The sequence below is a fragment of the Muntiacus reevesi genome, chromosome X, assembly GCF_963930625.1.
Source record: "Muntiacus reevesi chromosome X, mMunRee1.1, whole genome shotgun sequence".
In the NCBI taxonomy this organism is placed as follows: domain Eukaryota; kingdom Metazoa; phylum Chordata; class Mammalia; order Artiodactyla; family Cervidae; genus Muntiacus; species Muntiacus reevesi.
In genome coordinates this window covers 133761532-133788981 of record NC_089271.1, presented here as the reverse complement: position 1 = coordinate 133788981, position 27450 = coordinate 133761532, and the positions used below count along the sequence as shown (strand labels likewise).

The 27450-nt window shown below is 36.8% G+C and overlaps 1 protein-coding gene across 4 annotated transcripts; it reads right to left on the bottom strand.

Moving 5' to 3' along the window:
- Window positions 1-2380: 2380 nt before the first annotated feature.
- AGTR2 (angiotensin II receptor type 2) lies at window positions 2381-6628 on the bottom strand. Of its 4 annotated transcripts, none has more exons than XM_065915831.1 (3): window positions 6493-6628; window positions 6269-6342; window positions 2381-5029 (listed from the first exon to the last, which is right to left on the bottom strand). In XM_065915831.1, the coding sequence occupies exon 3, from the start codon at window positions 4988-4990 to the stop codon at window positions 3902-3904; it is 1089 nt and encodes a 362-aa protein (XP_065771903.1). In that variant the 5' UTR covers window positions 4991-5029; window positions 6269-6342; window positions 6493-6628; the 3' UTR covers window positions 2381-3901. The 4 variants fall into 4 exon arrangements, with proteins under 4 accessions (XP_065771903.1, XP_065771906.1, XP_065771904.1 ...); XM_065915834.1 differs by having other exon boundaries at window positions 2381-5026; XM_065915832.1 differs by having other exon boundaries at window positions 6281-6342.
- Between the last annotated feature and the right edge of the window lie 20822 nt (window positions 6629-27450).

Below are 27450 nucleotides of genomic sequence, written 5' to 3'. Positions count from 1 at the left end.
TCTAATTTAGGGATATAAAGTGTAAAAACACAGTAAATCCCCTACCTATGTATGAATTCTAAGAACATGTTTGTAAGTCTAATTTGTTCTTAAGTCCAACAAAGTTAGCCTAGATACGCACCTAACACAATTGACTCTACACTACTGTACTGCAATAGGTTTATAATATTTTTCATATAAATAATGCATAAAAACACATACAAAATAAAGAAAACATTTTCATCTTACAGTGCAGTACCTTGAAAAGTATGTTAGTACCAGCTACATCACTGCTGCTTTTACACTTGCTTCTGGACATCCTGGGTTCAGGATAAAGATACTATACTACTGTACTCTATACAATAGTGTACAGTAAAGTACACAAAAGCACAACCACTTATAGACAAGCATGCACATGACCATGTATGCCAGACATGTGAACTAACTTATGTGACTGGATGTACAAACACACATTCGCATTTTTTAAAGTTTGAAACTTCAAGGTTCATATGTAGGGGACTTACTGTAATTTTACTTGACTTTTCATAATAAAAATTTATATTCATTTTGCAAATTGCAAGAGGTGAATTTCTCTGGTAATCCTTATATATAAATATATATATAAATATAATCTTATTTCACAAAACTAGCATTCATGTCAACATTTTTGTCCCTCAAAATAAATGTTTGAGGGCCTTGCTTTGTGTGTGGAGGTAGAGGGGGCAGCAGGTAGTAGTGGTTACTTCATGTAGTTCTGTAGAGAATGAAGCATGAGAAAAGAGTAGTGGAGAACCAGGCAGAAAGCCTTATCCATTAGCTTTCTCTCTTTTTCTTCATAGGTGCTAATATACCACCTGCCCAGTACTCTTTTTTTTTTTTATTAGTTGGAGGCTAATTACTTCACAACATTTCAGTGGGTTTTGTCATACATTCACATGAATCAGTCATGGAGTTACATGTCCAGTACTCTTTTATTGCTGTGATCAGGGATATGTAAGCAGTGTGGTTTGGGGAGAAAGTTGAAGGTCTGAGCAGGACTGTCTCTGAAATATCAACTTGTAGCCTAAGATTCATTGAAACTACTAAATATGTCTGTTAGGATTACCCAGATCATTGATCAGAGACAAACTTAAAGATTAATATGAGCTCATTTGTACCTCAGTGTCCTTATTTGTAAAATGAGAATAATTTAATCATTTTGGGAATAAAATGGGATAATTCAGGTAAAATACTTATAAAAGTATATATCATATAGTGCTCACCTAATAGTAATAACTATTATTATTATTACTATGTGGTTCTTGGGCATTATGTGGGTGAGATGAATAAAGGTAGAACCATGGAAAAGGAAGCAAATTAGGTAATACTTGGAAATGAGACAACCAAAATGAGAAGAATACAGTTTTGTTTGCTATCTTAGAAACTTAACGTAAAGAAAAGAAGACATTTATACCTTTGTATATTCCTGCAATCAGAGTTCACATATTCATGCACCATCTTCTCAAATAACTTTTCTTCTTAGTCCTAGGAAAGACCACTGTAGTCCAAGCCTCAGAGAATTACTTAGGGATCAATACTGGGTTCCTCTGGTGCCTCAGTCGGTAAAGAATTTGCCTGCAATTCTGGAGACCAGGGTTCAGTCCCTGAGTTGGGAAGATCCCCTGGAAAGGGAAATGACAACCCACTCCAGTATTCTTGCCTGGAGAATTCCATGAACAGAGGAGCTTGGCAGGCTACAGACCATGGGGTCACAGAGTCAGATAGGACTGAGTGATTAGCACTTTCACTAACAAGGAAGTGGAGGCCAGGCTTAAAATCCCAGGGATTAGGTAAATAATTCTTTTCATTAAGGGAACATCCAGGGGAGGGAGGTTTGTATTAGTATCATAATTGTTATTGTGGGAGAGGAACTGACATGAGTTGAATATTGGAAGCTGAGAAGGTGTTCATCAGTTGAGTGAGACACCCTGAGGGTCGGGGATGACTGGAGGGGTGTTCGGGAAACAGAGTGGTGTGGGCAAAAGCAGACAGGCATGAGAGAGAATTAGGTTTGAAAAAAAGCAGTTTGAGTCCTTTTGTGATGCTTGAACATACAGTGTAAGAAAGAGATGGCAGAGAAAAAAAAAGTCAGACAGGCAGGGAAGAATCAGATTCCTTGTGGTCTTGTAGACCATAGCAAGAAATTTGGGCTTTCCTTTGATAATTAATAAGGGATTATGGCTGAAGATGCAAGAGCGGGAGACTAGAAGAGTATAGCAAGAAGCCAGATAAAGAATGATGGAAGGTAAAACTAAGAAGTATCAGTGGGGATTGTAAGGAAGATTAGGATACAAGAGAAGGTAAGAATCTATAACTTGAGGTAGTTACAACAAAAAAAGTAAAGTGCACATGATCTTCCAATTAAAGCTTTTATTTATGTTTTACAAAGTTATTTAAAATATGAAGTCATAGTTGGTTATACATTTAGCTATTTGTTTTTATTGATAATAATAGATGACATGAAATAAGAACTTTTCCAGAAAGTAGATCAAGAGTATTGTTGGATCTATAGCCCTGAAATCTGGTGGAGATGCCAAGCTCCTGAAACTTTACTTCTATCTTAGAGGTCAGTACTGGTCTAGGAAGGTCCTAGATAACCTGGTAAAATATGGGTCTGGTGCAGAATGAAATCTCTAACTTCTAAGATTAGGATTCATGCTCTAAGTAAAGTAAATTCAGTCAGTTTCAGGTATCTCTCAAACTTAGGAGTTCTAATAGTGTTAAGAAATCTATGGACCAGTCACTGGTATAGAAGAGTTCCAAAGAATCCTATAAATTCTGGAACAAACAGTATCCATAGGTGTAATTTAAGTATACCCCATGGTCTATATTTTCTAAGCCATGTTGCATTGCCCTGACAGGTAGGTTTGTTGTGTGACACCAAACTTGTCATTTGCTGGATCTCTTTGTCCTCCTTGAGTATCAAAATTCCATTCAGAAATAACATTTTCCTATGCTAGTTAAGGGTTTATTACAAATTAAAGAGTTAAAGCAGCCACCCAAATATTTTGGGAGGCAACCCACAACCAAAGCATCAATAATAAAACTCAGGTCAACTTCTTATATATCAAAGCACTGTATCCAAAATGTCAAGGATGTAAAAAATGACCTTTACATTTTATACACTAAATGGTTTTTAGTTATCGTTTTTTTAAAAATTATCAGAGGACATAGAAACCTTCAAACCATTAAAATTAATAGAAATTTAAAAAGTGTTTAATTCAGACTTTAGTGAACACTCAGATATTTGTTTCTTGCAGATCTATGTTATTACACATTTCAATTTTTATGATTATAAATACAAGTTAAATGTAGGAGTACATGTGATCTATACTATATTCTTAGCCCTACTCAATATGTAGCTATATCTTAAATATAAATTTATGCTAAATTGAAATATAAAAAGATTATTATTCATAATATAAAGTAGAAGTGCTCATTCCTTTTAGAATACTATCTTGTAAATAATGCAATGAATTAAAAGACTGGCCTTGGTTCAAGAGAAAAGCTTGATGAAAATAGATATAAAAATCAACAAAGACTCCAGAATTTCTCAAAGAGAAATCTGAAACCCCAAATCATCATTCACAATTTCTTATTAATTATAATTTGAGATAAATTCCCAGTTACTTCTAGATTATAGATACGTCTCCCCAGTGACATCTTGTACAGATAGACAAGGAAGGAAAAAAAAGGAGGCAATTTTTGAAAGTCACTGGAGAATAAAACTTAAGAGTTACATTTGGTTTCCTGTTCTAGAAGTCTGAGAAAAGATTACATTAAGGGGAAAAACTTGTTATTTTACTAAAGCCATTAAAAGATAATTCAGGGAGATCTTTTAAGCCAAGTAACTGTATTGATAACATGTATTCCACTCTCACGTTTAAGACACAAAGGTCTCCATTTCTCTAAGGGAACTGCTTTTTCCACATGACCCATTCTCTCTCTTGCCTTGGAGCCAAGTAATTGGAACCCTAAACACACGGCGGAGCTTCTGTTGGAACCTGTTTCCAACAAAACAATACAGAAAGGGATTAATGCAGCTGTTGGTGAATCCCAGGAGAATGGCAAAAGGAAGTGCCAGGTCAATGACTGCTATAACTTCACAGCTATTAATGACACCCATCCAGGCTAGAGCATCCAGGAAGGTCAGAACATGGAAGGGAAGCCAACAAATGATGAACGCCAGAACAACAGCAGCTGCCATCTTCAGAACTTGGTCACGAGTTATTCTATTCTTCCCATAGCTATTGGTCTTCAGTAGATGTTTTCTGATTCCAAAATAGCATGTTGCTATGAATATTAAAGGGATAATAAAACCAAGGATATTTTTCATTAAGGCAATCCCAGCTGACCATTGGGCATACTTCTCAGGTGGGAAAGCCATTATGCAAGCATTCACCCCTAAATATTCAACGGTTCTGACATCCCGGAAATAAAACGTTGGCAATGAGGACAGACAAGCCATACACCAAACAAGGGGAACTATATAAGATGCTTGCCAGGGATTTCTTCTTTGAGACAGAAAGGGGTAGATGACAGATTGGTACCTATCAACACTCATGCAGGTGATAAAAAAAATGCTTGCAAACATGTTCAGGGTCAGGAAAGAACCAAAAACTTTGCACATCACAGGTCCAAAGAGCCAGTCATATCTATGAGAATAATACGTTGCCCAGAGAGGAAGAGTAGCCAAAAGAAGTAAGTCAGCCACAGCTAGATTGAAGATGTAAATGCTGGAAACCTTCTTAGGACCCTTTTGACAAAAAAACAGTGTAACCACAATAGTATTGACAAGAAATCCAACCGCAAAAATAATGTAATAAAGAACAGGAATTGCATCTAAATGCTTATCTGATGGCTTATGTGAGCAATTAAAGATAGACTCATTGCTAGAAATGTTCACAAGTCCAACGTGAAGATTGCTGGTAATGTTTTTGCTGATGGTGGCAAGGGAGAAGTTGGCTTTCATGTTGATTGAAATGTCAGCAGCTTCTAATTTTTACACCTTCTGGGGAAAAAAAAGAACTCGTAGAACACATACAGAATTTAGGATATTATCAAGTCATTAGCATTATAAAAGTTTGTTGAAAGCAAAAAATGTAGGTGATTATAGAAAATATTGGGAAACAGAAGCATGCCTTATGAAATAAGAATGGACTTTACTTCTTGAAGAAGAGAAGAGAATTCTCTCAATAATACCAAGAAATTAAGACATTCTGACATCGACTGAAAATTCTAAGCAAAACTACTTTTTGCCCTTCTTTTCTATTGTCAAAAAGTTTAAAGAAAATTAATATTTCAAAAGGTTAGTCAGAATAGGAAATATATGAAACAAATAAGAAGAAACTAAGAAATAAGAAAAGTTAGCATTTTAAAAACACATGAGCACATATCTCACTCTCTATACTTTCTAGAAACCACACCACTGCCTGCTATTGCATAGAGAAATGCCTTATTCAAGTAACTAATTATATACAAATCATTCCAGCTATGGAGAAATAAGTAAAATAAACTATGGAAAAAATAAGTAAGTATACAAAAGACTTAAAGAGAATATGCAAAAGGAACATATTGAGATGGTGTGTTATGGCTGGTTTTTACTAATTAAAAATAATTCCTATAGTTCTACTTTTCCATTGTTTTCACAATAATAATATAATTAAGAGGTAGTTATGGAATATGTGCATATTTTTAAAACCTCATCACATTTTAATAGAGACTATTACTTTTACATATGGATATTTAAGTTTAATCCATATAAAAGAAAATCTACTTTCTTTTTTTAATTAGGAAAAGAAAACTAAAAAATAGCCAAATTGGATTCAGGGTCAAACATGAAAAATTGTGTTGTTCAATGAAATAAGAATTGAACATCAAAGATTAATCATAATATAACTGTATCACTTTTTCCTTTGCTTTTTTTTTTTTTTTTTTTAGTTTAACAGCTAAGTAGTAACAGTGCTACTTGGCTCTTGAATATTATAACCAATATTCAGATTTTTGTGATACTGTTATTTTTAATAGCAACATTATTTTAAAACAAAAGAAAATTAGCTGAAGATAAGCACAGTAAGGGAAAGACTATTCCTTTGGATAGTTTCAAAACACATATAAATAAACTACTCAGTGGAAATGTAATCAGCAAAGAATCTCTTAATAAACAACAAACATCACTTTTGTTTAGAGCTTTACTCTTTCATAATCTTGACTTAACAAATTAACATGAAATAATCTAAAATAAACTCACTTGAAAACTTACTGGTTGTTCGAGTTTAAAACTTAGTTGTCATAAATCAGCTTGCCTTGTTCTTAAGTGCACCCCTGTAAGAGAAACAGTAGTTTAATAATTTAGGAATTTTGCAAAATACAGTGTTAAAATCAGGAAAAAGGGAAAGTGCATCCATAAAAAAATTTTCATTTAATGTATGTTTTACTTTCCAAATAGAATATGTATAAATTGTGCAGACCTACCTTAAAAATTCAGGCTGAAGAATGCTTTTAATTTTGTGCTTATTCGTTCCCTTAGAGTCGGGGACGTAATAGCACCAGATCTCTGGTTTCCTTCTTATATATTCCGTCTGTCCACTGGGAGCCTTCAACCTACATAATTCTAGGGCTGACTTATGAACACTTGCCAGCTTTCCAGTGGGTTTTTTTTTTCTGGCTGCAAAACATTAATCTGAAATTCTCACTGTCTCCAATCATAACAGCTCATTCAAATAAATCTCAAACAAAAAATGAAGTTTCCACAAATGTGTTAGAGAATTTTAAGTCAGTGGCTTACTTTAAAAGAAGAATATAATTATTTGCAGAATTTTCTTTCTTTTACTCTGATTTTGGCATTCTAAAATGAGCTAAGGAGTGGAGACTAGGGAACTTATTCTAGTAGTAGAGTTAAATTCCACCAGCATCTTTTACAACTTTCATTACTTTTTGAAAAATTTTACCCCTGTTTAATAAAAGAACAGCAGCAACTTTACTTGAAGTCTAGCATTTCTAAAATTTCTCCCTTGTGTTAAGCAAGTTTTGTTGGCTTTTTCTGGAGAGATAGTGACAGGAAGGATATAATTCTCATGTCTTCTAAAAGAAATATTAACAAGTAGTGTCTCCTTTCATGGGTCTTTATCATATTTGTGGTTTAAATACAAAGTATACAAAATCAGAAGGATTAGGCAGCTATTGCAGCCCAGATTACTGTTGTTTTTCTTTTTGTGGGGTTGAGGGTGGTTAGCCTTACACAATAAATATAGTAGAAGCAAGAATGACAAAAGAAAGATAAATACAGGTGATGTAGTAATTATATCAGTTGACAATAAATGCCATTTGCCAAACACTGTGCTAAGTGGTTTATACTCAATACTTTAATAGACAGGCAATATAGCATACCAGTGTATGTACATGGCCTCTGGGTTCCAATTACCTGGTTCAGAAGCTCAGCTACACCACTTAATAATTCCATGACTATGGCTAAGTTACTTTCCTTCTTCTTGTCTCAGTTTTCTCATCTGAGAAATGGGGATGATGTTAATTACCTACATCATGGAGTTATAAGAATTAAATGAGTTGTTATGTTTAGAGTGCCTAAAAATTGTGCCTAGCACATACTAGGTACAATTATAAGCTATTAATATTACCTCCATTTTTTAAAAAAAGCCAGTACACTAGGGCTCACAGAGTTTAAATAACTTTTCTGAAATCACATAGGTATTAAATGGGGACATTTAAATTGAAACCAAGGCACTCTAATGTCAGCACCCACAGTCTTAACCTCCACAGTACAGGAGGCAGCATTAGCTGGTCCTTTAATCTCACCTTTTGTCCTGGCAAAAAGAAAACATGCAACATTTACAAAAAAAAAATCCTTGCTGGCCATTCATAAACTGTTACAAAAGCACTGAAGAAGAGGGGAAGGATTTGAAGGATTGTTGCATGGGAGAAAATATTTTTCATTTTCTTCCCAAAATGGAGGCCACAGGTAGGCAAAATGTATGACTAGTTAATTGCAGTGAGTACAGAAAACCAGATAACCCAGGACATTTACATGAGTATAAAGGATTCCAGTTATTTCTACTGATCGTATTTTTTTTTTCTTTCTGGAAGCAGTAAGAGTTCACCTAGCCGGGCTTCAGGCTGCAGGTGAAGTAAGAGGCCAGGCAGGCTCTGAGGAGGTTGCTGGGGACCTAAGTAAAGGTCCCACAGAAGTAACACAGCAAAGGGAGGGTGGGTTACAGAAGACAAAATTACAAATGACATGAAACAAAACAGATGGCTTTTGACATTTGTCTGTTTTTCCATTCATTTTGAAGTTGATCCTATAGTACACAGACAGATGGGATCAGCGAGAAGAGGTCACCATTGCCTGAAAAACATAGTACGATTCAAAAGTTTGCACAATACTCTTTCTTTCAGTAGATTGTTTGAACATGGAGCAAATGCTGCTGATATACAGACACAGCATTTTACAAAATCTCAGAATATTTTCTTCCTATGTTCTGGACAGATTCAGGTTGAGGCTCTGTCCAAATGATGGAAAACTGATGTTTGGAAAACAAATGAGGGGGCACATATGGTTATCGGCAGGAGAGTTTAAATGGGAACTGGTTTCACTCTTTGTTTAAGTCTGGTTTCTCCTTCCATTTCAAATGTTTGTTTTTACCATGTACAGGGAAATTTTCCAGGCCAGGGCCTCCTGAGTGGTCACGATGGGTCAGATTCCCACCCTGCTCTATTTCTATTCCCTTCTCATGCCCCTTTTAAAGAAATAGCCAGGAGGTGGCTATAAACTTTTGAGAACAAACTGCAGACTCGCCTCCGGGAGACCTAGCCTTGAACACCCCCGAGGAGTAGGAGACCTTGTCTAGAGCTTTTGTCCTTCATCACAGTAAGTTCTGACATAAATCAAGTTTAAAAAGGCACACATTTCCCAGAAGATTTAAAGGACATTTACTCTGTTTCTTTATAATTTAGGAGTAAAAATTTTCACAGGTCAAAGAAAAACTATGTAACTACAGAGAGATAAGGTAGAAAAAAAGAAAAAAGAAAAGAAAAAGCAAAGGGATAATAATATTGATACCACTTGAAGGGAAAAACACAGCATATTATTGATTCAGTAGAGAACTCCAAGTTAAACCAACAGTGTAAATACACTTGAGAGTCAAATAAATGTCAGTCAGGAGGAACAGTACAACACAAAAGAATTCACTCTCCTGGGGGCAGAGAGTAACTTTTTCTGCTGGAAGATTGACTTTAAAGCCCCAGGTCATTTGAATAAATTATGTAGCTCTTCAGGACAAGTGCAGCTTGGCTAGTAGAATTAAACAATGGTAAATCACATTGAATTAACTTTTTTCTAGTGAATACTTTTCATTTATTGTGAGATTACTTAACACTAAAATTTAATGGGCCAGGTTTAAAAAAAAAAAAAAAAGAAGGAAGTTCTCCAGAGGAATTTCTCCTCTGCTAAAAATCTCGGAAAAAAAATCTTGTCTGTCTCTTATCCTCACTCACACACACAGATGAAGTTTTGAAGGAGAAAAGAAACTATACAGTACAAAAGTCTGGATATACATGCCCTAGTTATAAAGGTGAGGAATAGAGGTGCAGATCATAAAATGATTAAATATATACTGGCCTTCCTTTTTAGTTTTTCAGTTATTTTGATTTTCCTCCACCCCAGCTACCTTTCTGACTCCCTATCCAGAACAGTAGTGTTAAGGGAAGCACACTGATTGAAACCGCCCACCCTGGCCAGGCACCATAGTAACCATTTGCATGAGTTACTTTATGACAGGAGGTCCTAGTAAGGAACATGGAACTAATAAGCCACCACTAATTGGAAGAGTTCAGAAAAAGTTAAAGGAAGATACCACATGCCTGACCATCTCCCAGAATCCTTATCGCTGGCATCCATTTTGACTGAGCAATGAGTGCACCACCAGAAAGGACTCTGAGTCAGAATGATTGGCCAAAGACAACCGAGAAACTAACCCCACCATCATAAAACCCAAGACTGCAGACCATGTGGCAGAGCAGTCCTCCTGGTTTCCCTTACCCTACTGCTCTCTACCTGGGTGCCCTTTCCCAATAAAATCTCTTGCTTTGTCACCACATGTGTCTCCTTGGACAATTCACTTTCAAGTGTTAGACAAGAGCCCACTCTCGGGCCTTGAAAGGGGTCACCCTTCCTTCAACAGTAGCACTTCCACTTTTCCCAACTTCAACACACACGCACACAAATACAAAGCACACCCCATTACCCATATATATACTTAACACTATGGCAGAAAGTGAAGAGGAACTAAAAAGCCTCTTGATGAAAGTGAAAGAGGAGAGTGAAAAAGTTGGCTTGAAGCTTAACATTCAGAAAACTAAGATCACGGCATCTGGTCCCATCACCTCATGGGAAATAGATGGGGAGACAGTGAAAACAGTGTCAGACTTTATTTTTTTGGGCTCCAAAATCGCTGCATATGGTGATTGCAGCCATGAAATTAAAAGACGCTTACTCCTTGGAAAGAAAGTTATGACCAACCTGGATAGCATATTAAAAAGCAGAGACATTACTTTGCCAACAAAGGTCCATCTGGTCAAGGCTATGGTTTTCCAGTGGTCATGTATGGGTGTGAGAGTTGGCCTGTGAAGAAAGCTGAGAGCCGAAGGATTGATGCTTTTGAGCTGTGGTGTTGGAGAAGACTCTTGAGAGTCCCTTGGGCTGCAGGGAGATCCAACCAGTCCATCCTGAAGGAGATAAGTCCTGGGTGTTCATTGGAAGGACTGATGCTAAAGCTGAAGCTCCAATACTTTGGCTACCTCATGCAAAGAGTTGACTCGTTGGAAAAGACCCTGATGCTGGGAGGGATTGGGGGCAGGAGGAGAAGGGGATGACAGAGGATGAGATGGCTGGATGGCATCACCGACTCCATGGGCATGAGTTTGAGTAAACTCCGGGAGTTGGTGATGGACAGGGAGGCCTGGCATGCTGCGATTCATGGGGTCACAAAGAGTCGGACATGACTGAGCGACTGAACTGAACTGAATCTTTTTTCAATTCAGTTATCATAGCGAAGGTTTACTTTAATTACCACTGGACTTTTCCAAACCTGAAGGTCCCTGAAAGGGGAGAATTAAGAAGATTGCCTTGTCATTATGTCTTTGCAGATAATTTTTGTGCCTCTCTTTAACTTTCAATATAATGAGAACAAGAATGTCAGGATGAAAGCAAGTGAGAAAAAACAATAAGGATCAGAAATAGCTATCATGTTGACCATTTTGTATAAACCAGCCTAAAAAATTCAGTAAAATGGTCAATATGAGTGATTGTATCAAATTAACTGACTGCCTAGGCATCACAGAGAGTAAGAGGACTATTAAATCAGTTAACAAGGTGGAATCCATGCAGTGAAATGAATAGATGTCTGACTCAGTACATTCCTGAGGTCAGTTGCTTCCAGTTGAACCTGATCACAAAAACATAAGGAGAAGGAAGAGTTCCAATTTCCCTTTGCCTCAAAGGCATCTGCAGGCCTGAGCATCATGTTCAGAGCAGGATCTCACAAGACACCCTAATTCTACCAAATAGCATCTCAATGTATGTAACCCAACTGTTGGAAAGATAAACAATTACAAATGAACATATAGTTTTGTTCACATTCAAAATATCAACTAACTGATATGACATTTTCTCCTACTTATCTGACTAAGTTGATTTTGTAGGGTGTCACAATATGAATTCCAAAATATGCCACTTTGGCATAAGGATTATTTTGAGCTAAAGACTGAGAAGAAGCAGACACAAGAAAAGCTCTCTGCCTTCCCCCATCTGCCTAAAAGTGGGACATAAACTTGTAAATATGTCTCTGTTTCTTTTACCAGAAAGAACAGAATTCTTAATGAATAGGAGAAAATTTTAGACTCTATCAGCTCAGAGGTGGACACCAAGAATAATCTACATAATAAGCCTTACTAAATAATTTTTACCTTCCATTAGTTTCCCTCATATAGAGTTGACACTTGAACAAGGCAGGGGATAGGGCATCAATCCCTGGGCAGTTGGAAATCCATGTTTAACTTTACATTGGGTCCTCCATACCTGTAGTTCCACATCAGCAGATTCAACCAACAGGGGGTCATATACAGTAATAGAATTTATTGAAAAAAATTTGCATGTAACTGGACCCTTGCATTTCAAACCCGTGTTGTTCAAGAGTCAACTGTATTATTTTCCTACAGTTTGCCACTCAAAATCTAAACCCCCTTTCCTTTGTCTTGTCACCGCTCTGCAATTTTATTGTTCTTTGTTAAGATGCTATATAAGCCCTCTGATGACTCCTTTGAGTTGAGTTATTCATGACTGAGCTCTCCTACTCAAATGCAGAATGTGTATGTTCATAAATTCTGCTTTTTTTCTACTTAATATTTTATCAGTGAATTTTTCTGTCATAGCCACTGAACCCAAGTGGGTAATTTTTTTTCTCCTACAATTAATTTGACTAAATTATCCAAAATGAACAGTTAGTTAAATTGAACAAACCAATCAGTTTTCTTATCAAGTTTTAAATCCACTGTTAGGTAACAAAGATGTTCTGGGGAAATGTTGCCAGGTTGAATCTCTTATAGGACAGTAGATCAACAAATCATTAAGTTTAAAGTTTAGTCCTCAGGCTTGAAGTCCAGAAACTGAATTTATCAGGATATCCAGGCTCTCAGCAATAAACTTGTGCCAACAAAATTCTTAGAAAACTAAAGTACCACCTTGACTGCTAACGTATTCATTTATAATAGGGATATAATACTTTGCAATGACCATAAGGCTTGTGTTCCTTATCTAAAGCACTCTATCTCCTTCACAATATCAGTAAAGAAGGGAAATCAGGCTTGGTGACTATACAAATCAGACCAGGAAAACTGGTAACTGGGAGTATATGTCACTTCAGCTCTGGGAAATTCTAAAGCAGGGATTATCATTCTAGAAGCCAGACTGATGATTCCCCCAAACCATTCTCTCCACTACTTTTGCCTCTCTGAAACCTAATTTCTTGTAGTCACCCAATTCTATTGATACATTATTTTAAATATTACTATTACTGATGAAGCTATAGTCAAGTCCCTGCTCTAGGCAGCCTAGAAGACATTAAAGCTCTTGATTGATTAATTAGACAAACTGTCAAAGTTGGAGGATGATGATGGTTGCAGCAGGAGGGGAAGCAATGCCCTGATGTTTGTCTACAACAAAGATAGGGGGAAAAGGTGAAATAATATCTCTCCAAAACTGTACATCAGTTCACAGAAAATGATAAAAACAAATGCCTATTTGACTTTGTTTGAGGGACTCATTTACCCCAACCTCTCCATCAGGCCCCTAAAAGGACAGAAAAACAATAAAATGATGTACATCTTTGGCTATATTTTGCTTTTTAGGCATAAAATGATTTAATATAGAAAGATAGAGGAAGATGACAGGAAGTATGGGAGTGGGGTTCTGGGATCTTAATTTCAAAGAAGTGAAAAACAGACTTATTATTGGAACTTCTGAAACTTCTTGAGCTTTTAGACATTTATCTTACAGATATTTGTGGGGGTTTTTTATTCGTTTGTTTGTTTTTTCCTTTTTTGGCTTGGGGGATCTTAGTTACCTGACCAGGGATCAAACCCATGTTCCCTGCAGTGGAAGTGCAGAGTTCTAGCTACTGGATCACCAGGGAATTCCCAGTCCTACAGGTGGTGCTAGTGGTAAAGAACGCACCTGCCAATGCAGGAGACATAAGAGACACGGGTTCCATCCTTGGGTCCAGAAGATCTCCTGGAGAAGGGCATGGTAACCCACTCCAGTATTCTTGCCTGGAGAATCCCATGGACAGAGGAGCCTGGTGGGCTGCAGTCTGTAGGATTGCAAAGAGTTGGACATGACTGATGTGATTTAGCACACATGCACAGATATTTAGATTCATGATGTTCAACACAGATTTGTAAAATCTATAACTGAAAGTAGAATTATTATTGTAAATAATTTTCAATGTTTCCCCAAAGAAAACAGTTAATTTTCAGATATTTAGAAGTTGATAGATTTCTGTACAGTTATGTTATTGCACATTATTAGAGTATTAACACCCATGCTTTATATTGGTCCTGTTTTATATAGGTCATAATTGAATTCTTCAAATTTATTTTTTAAAAATTGAGATATAATTCACACACCATAGAATTTATCCTTTTAAAACATGCAATTCAGTGGGTTTTAGTATATTCACAAAGTTGTGCAACTATATAATTTCAGTAGATTTTCATCACCTCTGAAAGAAACATCACGCCCATTAGCAGTAGCTCCCCGATTCCTCCCTCCCTGCCTCTATTCTCCTTTTATTTTAAGCTTAAAAAAGTGAGCTGTAATATGTAAAACAGAAAAAGAGACACAGATGTACAGAACAGACTTTTGGACTCTGTAGGAGAAGGCGAGGGTGGGATGTTTCGAGAGAACAGCATCGAAACATGTATATTATCTAGGGTGAAACAGATCACCAGCCCAGGTTGGATGCATGAGACAAGTGCTCGGGCCTGGTGCACTGGGAAGACCCAGAGGAATCGGGTGGAGAGGGAGGTGGGAGGGGGGATCAGGATGGGGAATACATGTAAATCCATGACTGATTCATGTCAATGTATGACAAAACCCACTACAACATTATAAAGTAATTAGCCTCCAACTAATAAAATTAAATGAAAAAAAAAAAGTGAGCTCTAGCCTAGAGATTCCAAAAGACATTGTCTAGAGGAAGAGATAACAAATCAATATGTAAATGAATGAACTTCAAGAACAAATTGCATTACTATTTTCATTGTAATTTAGTTATTTTCAATCACATTAATCCCCACAGATTTCAGTAAACACTGATTCAGTGAACATTTAGTACTGTTCATTTAAGTCTACTTCCCGTTAACTGTATATATTCTTGTTGAGTTATTTGTTCTGAACTCCCAGTCAGGAGGTTTGGAATTAATGCAAAAAATAAACGTCATTTACATAGCTCCAGGGTTGATTCCATCTGAAGGTTCCCGACCTTTTTATGAAGAGAAGTCATTTTTCACTTCCTCAGACATGAAGTCCCCTGGGGTTGTTAGGGAGGTGCTGACATTAAAGAACGTGAATAGAGTACAGGAAAGGGTGCCAGGCATGGTGCTGGGTACTAGACACAATTTTCCCATGTACTTCTCAATTATCTGAGAGACCTTTATCATCCTCGTTTTATAAATGAGGAGAAATTAGGAGACTGAAGTACAAAGAGGTTAAATAACTTGCCCAAGTTCAAACAGCTAGTAAATTACAGAAGTGATGTTCAAGCCCCAGTCATTGTTTCTCCTATACCATTCTGTTAAATATGAGGAACTAGATGAATTCATTTCCCCAACTCAAGCAGAACTTTTAAGCCTTCTTGGAGTCTCTGGGTAAAAGTCAGAAAAATGTTTTCAAAGCAGAATAGCTCAGCAAAACAAATAATTGGTAAATATGATAACAGGGCAAATCTCACAAGTACAATGTTGTAAAAGGAAGATTTTTTTTTTCATAATCTTAAAGTAAATGCCTGTAGCTAAGATGAAGTCAGTAAGATGAAAAGATCTTGAACTGCAACAGTTTAGTTCTTTGTTTATATAATTTAATTGACTATACAAATCTCTTCAGAGTATTGGAAAAGCTTTTAAAAGAAATCTAAAACTATAAAAAAGAACAGAGCAGATACAACTTGTCCTATACTTTCCAAATGAGTTTGTTTTTTAATCAGGTTGAAAATTTCTAAAAGTTTCTATTAATATTTTTCCCCTTGAAATTTTGCCAAATACTCTGAGAAGATCCAGGCCCTACAGGCACTCCTATGTAAGACTTGGTATCTTAAGATACTAATAGAGTCAAAGAGAAATGTGAGCTCCATTAAATATTGGGATCAGTTCAGTCAGTTCAGTTCAGTCTCAGTCGTGTCCGACTCTTTGCGACCCCATGAATCACAGCATGCCAGGCCTCCCTGTCCATCACCAACTCCCGGAGTTTACTCAAACTCATGCCCATGGAGTCGGTGATGCCATCCAGCCATCTCATCCTCTGTCATCCCCTTCTCCTCCTGCCCCCAATCCCTCCCAGCATCAGGGTCTTTTCCAACGAGTCAACTCTTTGCATGAGGTAGCCAAAGTATTGGAGCTTCAGCTTTAGCATCAGTCCTTCCAATGAACACCCAGGACTTATCTCCTTCAGGATGGACTGGTTGGATCTCCCTGCAGCCCAAGGGACTCTCAAGAGTCTTCTCCAACACCACAGCTCAAAAGCATCAATCCTTCGGCTCTCAGCTTTCTTCACAGGCCAACTCTCACACCCATACATGACCACTGGAAAACCATAGCCTTGACCAGATGGACCTTTGTTGGCAAAGTAATGTCTCTGCTTTTTAATATGCTATCCAGGTTGGTCATAACTTTCTTTCCAAGGAGTAAGCATCTTAATTTCATGGCTGCAGTCATCATCTGCAGTGATTTTGGAGCCCCCCATAACAAAGCCTGACACTGTTTCCACTATCTCCCCATCTATTTGCCATGAAATGATGGGACCAGATGCCGTGATCTTAGTTTTCTGAATGTTGAGCTTTAAGCCAACTTTTTCACTTCTGCTCTTTCACTTTCATCAAGAGGCTTTTTAGTTGTAAAGAGCTGGGCATGACTTAGTGACTAAACAGCAAAAACAACTTAATAATGCCTTTCCTCTGCACAAGACAGTGACTCTAGGCAGGAAAGGACAGATAAGGAGGCAGGTGAGGAACATTCAAGTTCATTGCTTCAGCTATCAAAAGGTAGATCTTTGAGAATATTTCAGTGATTTGGACCAGTAGATTAATTACCTTAGTTCTGTGCTTGTTTGGAGGTTCAAGCACAGAAGCTAGAGAGAAGAATCGTTCTTATCTCTTTGGAAGGGAGAATGAAGGGATGAAATGATGATCTCCTCCACCAGCCAATTGGGCCAAGTAGGGTCAGTACTGGAAAAGTTGGATTCAATATTTTGTAATGCTAACCCTCTGTGTGCCCATGTAGGATACTGTTACATTATCCACACCAATTTTATAGTCTGAGCTTCATTAAAATACTCATTCTTTCAATAAACATTTCCTCAAGGCCTAGCACGTACTAGTGCTTAGGCCAAGTACTGGAACCTCAGAGATAAATAAAACTTGCCCCCTGGTTCCAGGAGCTTCCCATCTAATTTATTACAAAGAATAAATGTTTTCTAACAATTTTTCTTCTTTCTGACTTTTTGAATATGAATATGCCTTAGAGGGAGTTCTTAGGATAAGGAGATGAGCAAGGAGGAAAAATAATGAGGTTCACCTGTCCTCTGGAGTGTTTTCTACTAGGAGAGGGAAGTGAAAGCAGAATCTTTCAGAATGCACAGCAGACTGGTGGGTATTGGGAGACTGATGCTGGTTCTGTATTGCCACTTATCACTGGCAGAGTCCAATCCCTTCCTCTCCCTCTCTGTCATTCACTTCCTTTTCATTGCCCTTCCTCTTCCTCTCTTTCAGCAATTCATCTTTGCATTGTGTCCTTTTTACTATTTTTGTAACTTGGGTTAGACTGAAATGACAAATGTATTTTTCCACGTTACATATTCAAAGTGATAGGCACCCCATGGCCATCACTGATCTCAAGGACCAGACAGTTCAAATGGTTAGATAAACAACATATGGATCATGTGGACAGATCAAAGTAACAAAGTGACTGATTGTCATAGAGGCCGATCTAGCAGGAACAGTACTGTGTGATTTACATTTATAGGACATTCCAAATGGACATACAACTGCTGATGACTCTATGTTCACAGATTAAAAATAAATTGAATAAAGAGGGTTTTGAAACATTTTATATCAAATACACTTTTAAAAGATTTTGAATGCATCAATCTATTTTCACCCACATTTTTTCATATAGTACAATAGTAAAACACAAGCCCTGGAGTAAGATGAACCTAGGTTTGATCCTTGTTTTACCATTTACCAGCTGTGTCGATGATGCCATTCAACCATCTCACCTTCTGTCAGCTCCTTCTCTTCCTATCCTCAATCTTTCCCAGCATCAGAGTCTTTTTCAGTGAGTGGGCTCTTTGTATCAGTTGGTCAAAATATTGGAGCTTCAGCTTCAGCATCAATCCTTCCAATGAATATTCAGGGCTGATTTCCTTTAGGATGGACTGGTTGGATCTCCTTGCTGTCCAAGGGATTCTCAAGAATCTTCTCCAACAACACATTTCAAAAGCATCAGTTCTTCAGTGCTCAGCTTTCTTTATAGTTCAACTCTCATATCCATACATGACTACTGGAAAAACCATAGCTTTGACTAGATGGACCTTTGTCAGTAAAGTGATGTCTCTGCTTTTTAATATGCTGTCTAGGTTGGTCATAGCTTTTCTCCCAAGGAGCAAGTATCTTTTAATTTCATGGCTGCAGTCACCATCTGCAGTGATTTTGGAGCCCAAGAAAATAAAATCTACCACTGTTTCTACTTTTTCTTCATCTATTTGCCATGAAGTGATGGGACAGGATGCCATAATCTTAGTTTTATGAATGTTGAATTTTAAGCCAGCTTTTTTATTCTTTTATTTCACCGCCATCAAGAGGCTCCTTAGTTCCTCTTTGTTTTCTGCCGTTAGAGTGGTATCATCTTCATATCTGAGGTTGTTGATATTTCTCCCTGCAATCTTGATTCAAGCTTTGGATTCATGCAGCCCATCATTTCACATGATGTACTCTGCATAGAAATTAAATAAGCAGGGAGACAATATACAGCTTTAATGAACTCCTTTCTCAATTTTGAACCAGTCTGTTGTTCCATGTCTCTCTGGTTCTAACTTTTGATTCTTGACCAGGTTTCTCAGGAGTTAGATAAGGTGGTCTGGTATTCCAATCTCTTTAAGAAATTTCACAGTTTGTTGTGATCCACTAGCTGTGTTACCTTGGATAACTTACTTTGCATCCCTGAGTTCCAGTTTCCTTGTCTGGGATATTGTAAGGATTAAATGAAATAATATATATAGCATTTAGTATGGTACCCACACATATATATGCACTATATAGAACATAGTATATTCAATTAATATTTGCTATTTTGATTAAACTACTGTTATTACTCCTCAAAAGCAAGTCAAATAGCTGTGCACTATATTATTCTGTGTTGTCATTTTATACCAAAACAAGATAAATGTCGTTTTGCATAAGGCAGATGGCAGCATAAATAAAATGTTTTCTGGAGATTAAGCGACTTATGTTCTTATTTCAACAAATATAACATAGACAGAATAGCAGTACTTCCTCATAGGTAGTTGTGAGGATTCTAAGAAACAACATATACGCAGAGTACACAGAGCAGGTACCTACATGGTAACATTCATGTGCATTTTTGCTTTTGTTGCTGCTCTGATGATGTTTAAAGTTAATAACTATTATTATTAACCATATTCATTACTATTATTATTAATGATTGTCTAAAACTGCCTAAACTGTTTCTGGTCATGTGTTTTGACCTCTAAACAAAGTAATAAACTAAAGTGTAGCCTAGTAATGACTAATGAAGAATTTGGAATGAAAGGCACAGCTTATGTAGACAATATATAAATAAATGTCAGATCATATCACTCTGTTCAAAACTTCTCAATGACTTCTCCTCTCTCAACATGGCTTACAAGACCTCACATGATATAATCTGCACCCCCCAACCCCCATAAGCATCATCATCACCATTACTTCTAAGACTTCAGCACCAACATCTTTCTGCCAGTTTATTCCACCCAGTCACACTGACTTCCTTGGTATATTAATACCTAGTCCCCAAGTGTATTTTGCACTCAAGGCTGCCACAAGTGCTATCCCTACTATGAGACATTCTCTTTCTCCAGAGAGCCATGTGACCTACTCCCTCACTTCTCTTACATCTCTGCTCAAATGCCATCTTATTACAGAAACTTTCTCATTCATACTCCCATACCCTGCTTTTTAAAAAATATTTATTTATTTATTTGGCTATACTGGATCTTAGTTGCTGCATGCAGTATCTTCATTGTAGCATGCAGTATCTTTTTCATTGTTGTTGTTGCGGTGTGTGGGTCTAGTTCCCTGACCAAGTATCGAATCTGGGCCCCCCTGCATTGAGTGTGTGGAGTCTTTGCCACTGGAACACCAAGGAAATCCCATACCCTGCTTTGTCTTACATTATAGTTCTTATCACCATCTGACATAGCATTCACAAACACATATACATGAATACACACATATGTAATCATATTTTATTTGCTTACTTTTTTCTTATACAAGAAAATAATCTCTATTAATAAAAACTTTGCCCATTTGGTTCACTGATGTAAACTTAGGTCTTAGAGCCAAATTTGCCTAGAGCCAAAGGTCCTAGGCAACCTTGAGTTGCCACAACCTTGACTCAAAATAGAAGCTCAATAAATGTTGAATGAACAACTGTCACTTAAACAAAATTGCTATTTAATTAGAAGTGCTTTTCATTAGTATGAAACAAAGGACCAGATGGAAAATTCTCATATCAGTTATAGATTTCTGACATCTCTCCATTCTAAAATGTATCCCATATATGGATTTTGTTTTATAACTGGAGTAGATCTAAAGATTTCTTTCCTTTTGGTTTTCACTGTTGTTGTTCCTAGGTTCAGAATAATACCAGCTTTTATGGCAAATGTTGTCATCATTGGCTTTGCTATGTTAACATTTCAAAGTCTATTTAAAGTTATATAACTGAAATGCAATCTGAAGCTCTCTTTTGCTAAATAAATTAATCAGGTATAGGGAACAGAGCTTTATTTGTGCTATTCAAATTTTAGAAAATTTCATACCAAATACAATATTAAAACTGGATTTTAATTATTCAAATACTGATAAATAAAATAAAACCTTATATTATGACCTGTTTGTCAAAATTCCTAATTTTTTATTACTAAGGAAAATTGCTTAATGTCTATGGCCCACGGCAGAATTCAACCAAATAATTTCTAAGCTATGATATTTATTTTATCTGATGTTGAATATAAAAGCCCGTGACCTCCACCAACCCATTCATTCTTTCAAAAAGCATTTATTGAGCATTTTTAAAATTAATAAGTTTAGACAGCTTGCTAAGTTCTAGAGTGTGATATAAAGATGACCAAGAACGTTTCAGCCCTTAGAAGCAAGTCTAACCTGGCCGAGGATTTTAATAAAAATATCAGCATTCAGCATGCATGGAAGGTGTAGAAGGAACATTAATTTTCTTTTGACAAAACTTTCAAAGGGAGAGTAATTTCTATCAGGCAGAGAAAAGGGAAGAAAGGAGTTTAAAAAGGATATATGTCGAAGCATTGTAACGCGCACCTTCCTAGCCCTACTAGGAGGTTTAGATTTAACCTACTGATAATGAGTAAGTTTTAAACAAAAAAATTAGCATGATTGGGTCCTTTTTAAAAAGACAACAATCGGCAGGATAAATGAGTGTGAAAGAAATGAGAGCTATGCAACCTGTTAGGATATTTGCTGTGAAAGTCCACATACACTCTATGTTCTTCACCAATTTCAAATATGACTTGAAATTTATCATAAAAGAAAAGTTTGAAAAAAAACCAAACCCTACAGTCACGGCATGTGCAGAATTTGTTTGGTTTGAAGAAAAGATTGGTTAGGTTAATAATCCACGTGCTGTCCCTTCCTAAAAAGTTCTGACAGCTTTACTTGTTATGCTGCAGTCTATAGAAAAGCAGTGTTGACCTCTGGAAATAAATTGATTTTAGTGTGCATCTGAACATTTTTTTGTAAACATAATCAGCCACTTACTTCTGATATACATTATCTATTGATGACTCTATTAAGCTAATTACTGTAACAGGCCTTTCAAATCTCCTCATAATTTTTATGAATTACCACAAGTTTAGCATATTTCTAACCAAATGTCCACTTATAGCTAATTTTTACTTTCTCCTGTATTTTCCACCTGTGTGAAGGTGCCTCTGTAAAGTTTGAGAGAAACAGTTTATTTTTCCTGTCTAGACTGATCTAGGTCTAACATCTAAAGTTCTGAGCTTTGCATTTATGAGGCTCCTTTGAAAGAGTATTGCTCAGGGCTGTTATTCAGTAAAAGAAATAACCATCATGGTTACTTCTATTCACACAAACACATGCAAAATGTTTGATTATGCTAATTATTGAGGTAGTAATAATACTGCTAATAATAACTGTGTTTAATAATAGCTACAATTTCTTTGGTACTTACTATGTGTTAGGAACTGTACTAAGTAAGCACATTGCAAGCACCATATTTCTCATGTAACCCTCATAACAACACTTTGGGGAAACTAGGACAATTTGGCCAATGTCACTCAGCTGATAAGTGACAAACACAAAATTGGCATTCAAGTCTGCTTGCCTCAAGAAATGGCATTCTTGACCCTTATGCTCCACTATCTTGGCTCAGTTTAACTGTGTCCAGTTTGCTTTATGGATATATTCCTGTCTAATGAGTCATTGCTATGTTTCTTCCAGTCAACTGTTCTAAGACATCAAAAGGTTTTGTGATCTTGACTTCCAAAGGTCCAGGGATTAAGAATTTCCCTTGAGATAATCTTAGCCTATTAAGAGTTATTCTTCAAAAATATATGCAAATTTTAATTTCCTGTAAGTGAGCTAAATTGCTTCAGGTATGTGTTCTTTCTCTAGTGATACCTTATGTCAAAAGTAAAAGCTTACTCCCCTCCCCCCTTTAAATTGCTGCTGATATGGAGAATTCTCTGAGAGAACCATAGTCTACACTGATAGCATCTCATAATTCAGACCATTAAGGAAAGAGGTGATAGATTTTGGATGCAGGTTTTAGTCATAGGGATTTTTGAGCATCGATTTTTCCTCATCGTAACAGTAACAGTAAAAATACAGTAACTTTTAATTAATGTTTTCCAACTTCTGTCACATCTGTTATCTTATTCAATATTCACAAAAGCAAAGTGGGCAAGATAGAAATTATCTCAATTTTTACGTGGAAATTAACACTCAAGAGCATTTCAGTTCAGTTCAGTCGCTAAGTCGTGTTTGACTCTTTGCAACCCCATGAACCGCAACACGCCAGACCTCCCTGTCCATCACCAACTGCTGGAGTCCACCCAAACCCATGTTCACTGAGTTGGTGATGCCATCCAACCATCTCTTCCTCTGTAGTCCCCTTCTCCTCCTGCCCTCAATCTTTCCCAGCATCAGGGTCTTTTCAAATGAGTCAACTCTTTGCATCAGGTAGCCAAAGTATTGGAGTTTCAGCTTCAACATCAGTCCTTCCAATGAACACCCAGGACTGATCTCCTTTAGGATAGACTTGTTGGATCTCCTTGCAGTCCAAGGGACTCTCAAGAGTCTTCTCCAACACCACAGTTCAAAAGCATCAGTTCTTTGGCGCTCAGCTTTCTTTATAGTCCAACTCTCCCATCCACACATGACCACTGGAAAAACCATAGCCTTGACTAGATGGACCTTTGTTGGCAAAGTAATGTTTCTGCTTTTTAATATGCTGTCTAGATTGGTCATAATTTTCCTTCCAAGGAGTAAGCGTATTTTAATTTCATGGCTGCAATCACCACCTGCAGTGATTTTGGAGCCCAGAAAAATAAAGTCAGTCACTGTTTCCACTGTTTCCCCGTCTATTCGCCGTGAAGTGATGGGACCGGACACCATGATCTTAGTTTTCTGAATGTTGAACTTTAAGCCAACTTTTTCACTCTCCTCTTTCACTTTCATCAAGAGGCTCTTTAGTTCTTCTTCACTTTCTGCCATAAGGGTGGTGTCATCTGCATATCTGAGGTTATTGATATTTCTCCTGGCAATCTTTGTTGGGGTCCTTTATTGGACCAGAACCTGGTGGTACAGAGTCGACAATAAGAAAGTAAAAGAGAGAAAGAGAGAGAAAGACAAAAAAGACCCGGGGACCTAAGCTCTGATGGAGCAAAGGTGCTTTAATGATTTTTCTATGAGTATATATAGGCTGTGGTACAAGAAACTTCTTTCGGGAATGATAGAGATCAGAAAACCAAACGTTCAGCAACTGTTACCAAGGGGACAAGGGGTAATGTTAGTCACAAGGTCAGGAGACAATCCATATCTCAAGAAAGGGGAAGGAGACTAAGCAGTTTTGTCCTAAAGAGAATGTTTACTAAAGGAGACCCAAGCCTGCCTCACACAATGACCTCAGTCCCTGGGAGCAGCGTGCTGTTCTGCTTGAAGAGGGACAAAGGACTCATGAGAGACAGCACATAGGAATCCTCCCGTCAAACATTCCCTGACAATCTTGATTCCAGCTTGTGCTTCCTCCAGTCCAGTGCTCCTCATGATGTACTCTGAATATAAGTTAAATAAGCAGGGTGACAATATACAGCCTTTACGTACTACTTTTCCTATTTGGAACCAGTCTGTTGTTCCATGTCCAGTTTTAACTGTTGCTTCCTGACCTGCATACAGGTTTCTCAAGAGGCAGGTCTGGTGGTCTGGTATTCCCATCTCCTTCAGAATTTTCCACAGTTTATTGTGATCCACACAGTCAAAGACTTTTAACTGTGATTTTGTCAGGGTCTTATGGCTAATATGGAGGAGGAAATGGCAACCTATTCCAGTAATCTTGCCTGGAGAATCCCATGGACAGAGGAGCCTGGCAGGCTACAATCCATGGGGTTGCAAGTGTCAGACAGTACTTAGTGACTAAACCCTATGGCTAATAAGTCTCCAGTTCCTATTCTAGTGTTCATCCAGCTTCTTTAATATTTCTGAACAATGTTCTTTTTTACAAAGAATATGATAGACAACTCACACAAAGGGAAATAATAATAATAGCTGTTATTCATTAAATCAGTACACAAGTTAAGTTTTTTTTATATGCTGCATATATGACCATCAGAAAATCATTACACAGCAGGTATGCACATTTTTTAATCTGGCATACCTACACTAGGAAGTGGTAGAGTTGAAATTTAAAGCCAGATTTGTTTGGCCCCAAAGCCCATGGTCTTTCCACTAAGTGAAAAGAGTAAATGAACACACAAAAAAGTGTCCATACTTTCTAATAATCAAATAGATGCCAATTAAAGCAAGCTTAGGTTTTCATTTTTTCAGTTTAATTGTAAAAGAAAACCCGCTCTAAACTCATGAGATTTTATTACTTAATGGCAGGATTAATAACTGCCACCCTTTTAGAAAGCAATATGACCATACTTTTGTGTGTGTATGTTAGTAATTGTGGTTTTTTTTTTTTCCCATTTATTTTTTTATTAGTTGGAGGCTAATTACTTTACAATATTGTAGTGGTTTTTGTCATACATTGACATGAATCAGCCATGGATTTACATGTATTCCCCATTCTGATCCCCCCTCCCACCTCCCTCTCCACCATACTTTTGTTATTGTTCAGTTGCTAAGTCATGTCTAACTCTTGTGACTCAAGAGTTACAACAGTTACATGGACTGTGACCTTCCAGGCACCTTTATCCATGGGATTTTCCAGGTAAGAATACTGGAGTGGGTTATTATTTCCTTCTCCAGGGTATCTTCCCAACCCAGAGGTCAAACCTGCAGCTCCTGCATTGAAGGTAGATTCTTTACTGCTGAGCCACCAGGGAAGCCCATGACTATAGTTAGCAACACTTAATTATTTCACTCTTAACAATGTATCTCAGAGAAACAATTCATCAGAAAGAAGAAAATGTACATGAAGAATGTCATCATAGCATAATATATAATAACACAATTGAAAACTACTAGCAGTTTTAAAAAAACATGATATTCCTATTATGATATTGATATATTAAAATGCTATTACCCAAAAGCTATGAGGAGATAAGAAAATAAGTATTTTATTAAAGAAGTACAACTCAAAATTGTGTAGTCACCAGAGAAAATAATAGTAAATCAAGTTGGATCCCTAACTCCCAAATTTAACCAAAATAAATTCCAGATGAACCAAAAGTTTAAACAGAAAAAACAAAAGTACAAAAACAGTAAGTAAAGGCTTTCTAAGCATAATGCAAAATCCAGAAACATCAAATGAAAAACTAATAAATTTAGCCACCTAAATATTTAAAAAATTCTACATGGCAAGAAAATACTGTTAAAAAGTTAAAAGACTTACGTTCTAGGAAAGAATTACGTTCTAGGAAAATGGAATTGTACAATACACAAGACAAAGGGCTATTTTCCTTAATACATAAAGAACTCTTAGAAATCAATAATAAAAAGATAAACAGACCAGTAGAAATTTGGGGGAAAGCCAGGAACAGAGAGTTCAAAGAAAATGAAAAAAGGCAATTAAATTTAAAAAATGGTTAAATTCATTCATTATTAGAGAATCACAAAACAGAGCTACAATGAGATGCCATTTCTCACCTATACTGTTTGAGATTTTTTAGAATGTTTGATAATATACTACATTGATGAGAATATACAGAATTGGGCATTTACATACACTATTGGTAAAAGTACAAACTGATACAATTTCTATAAAGGAAGATTTAGCAATGATGTCTACATTCTTTGTACCAACAACATATCCTATGGATCTATTTGCATATTGGTACAAAGGATATTCACTATGAAAGTGAAAGTGAAGCCGCTCAGTCATGTCCGACTCTTCGCGACCCCATAGAATGTAGCCTACCAGGCTCCTCTGTCCATGGGATTTTCCAGGCAAGAGTACTGGAGTGGGTTGCCATTTCCTTCTCCAGGGGATCTTCCCAACCCAGAAAATTCCAAACTGATACAATTTCTATAAAGGAAGATTTAGCAATGATTCACTACTTTTTGTTTATAACAAAAAATGAAAAGAACTTAAGTATTCATTTATAGGGATGTGTTAAATGATAAGATATTCTTATAATTCTTATAATTCTGTGCCCCTGTAGAAAAAGCCAAGTGCTGTATTATAATATGAAACAATTTCCAAGATCAATTATTAACTTAAAAAATACATGGTGCAGATATTTCTGGTTTCTGGTCTAGCATGTAAAGAGCTTGGAAGTTGTTACTTCATCATAACAACAAGTAAAAAGCTGTATAAAGTGAAAAATTAACAACTTTTCTTAGATCTGTCAGAGAAGTGAGGGAAAGTCACTGCCCCCCAAATTGGAGAGGCAAACAGGCAGATAAAGAGAATCATAACTTACTGGAGCAAAAAGCCATCAGCAGAAACCTATGTGAGAACTAGTACCAGAGGCAGGAAAACCTGAACTGTAATTGATGAATTGCTGGAAGCTTAGTGTGGAGACATCTGAGAGTTAAAAACTCCAGTGAGGGGCAAGTCATTGGCAAGTTCCCCAAACTTTAGTAAGTTTTACCTCTAGGAGCTCTACCATGTTCTTAGAGCAAACATCAGAGAAAAATTCCCTTGTGCTTCTTT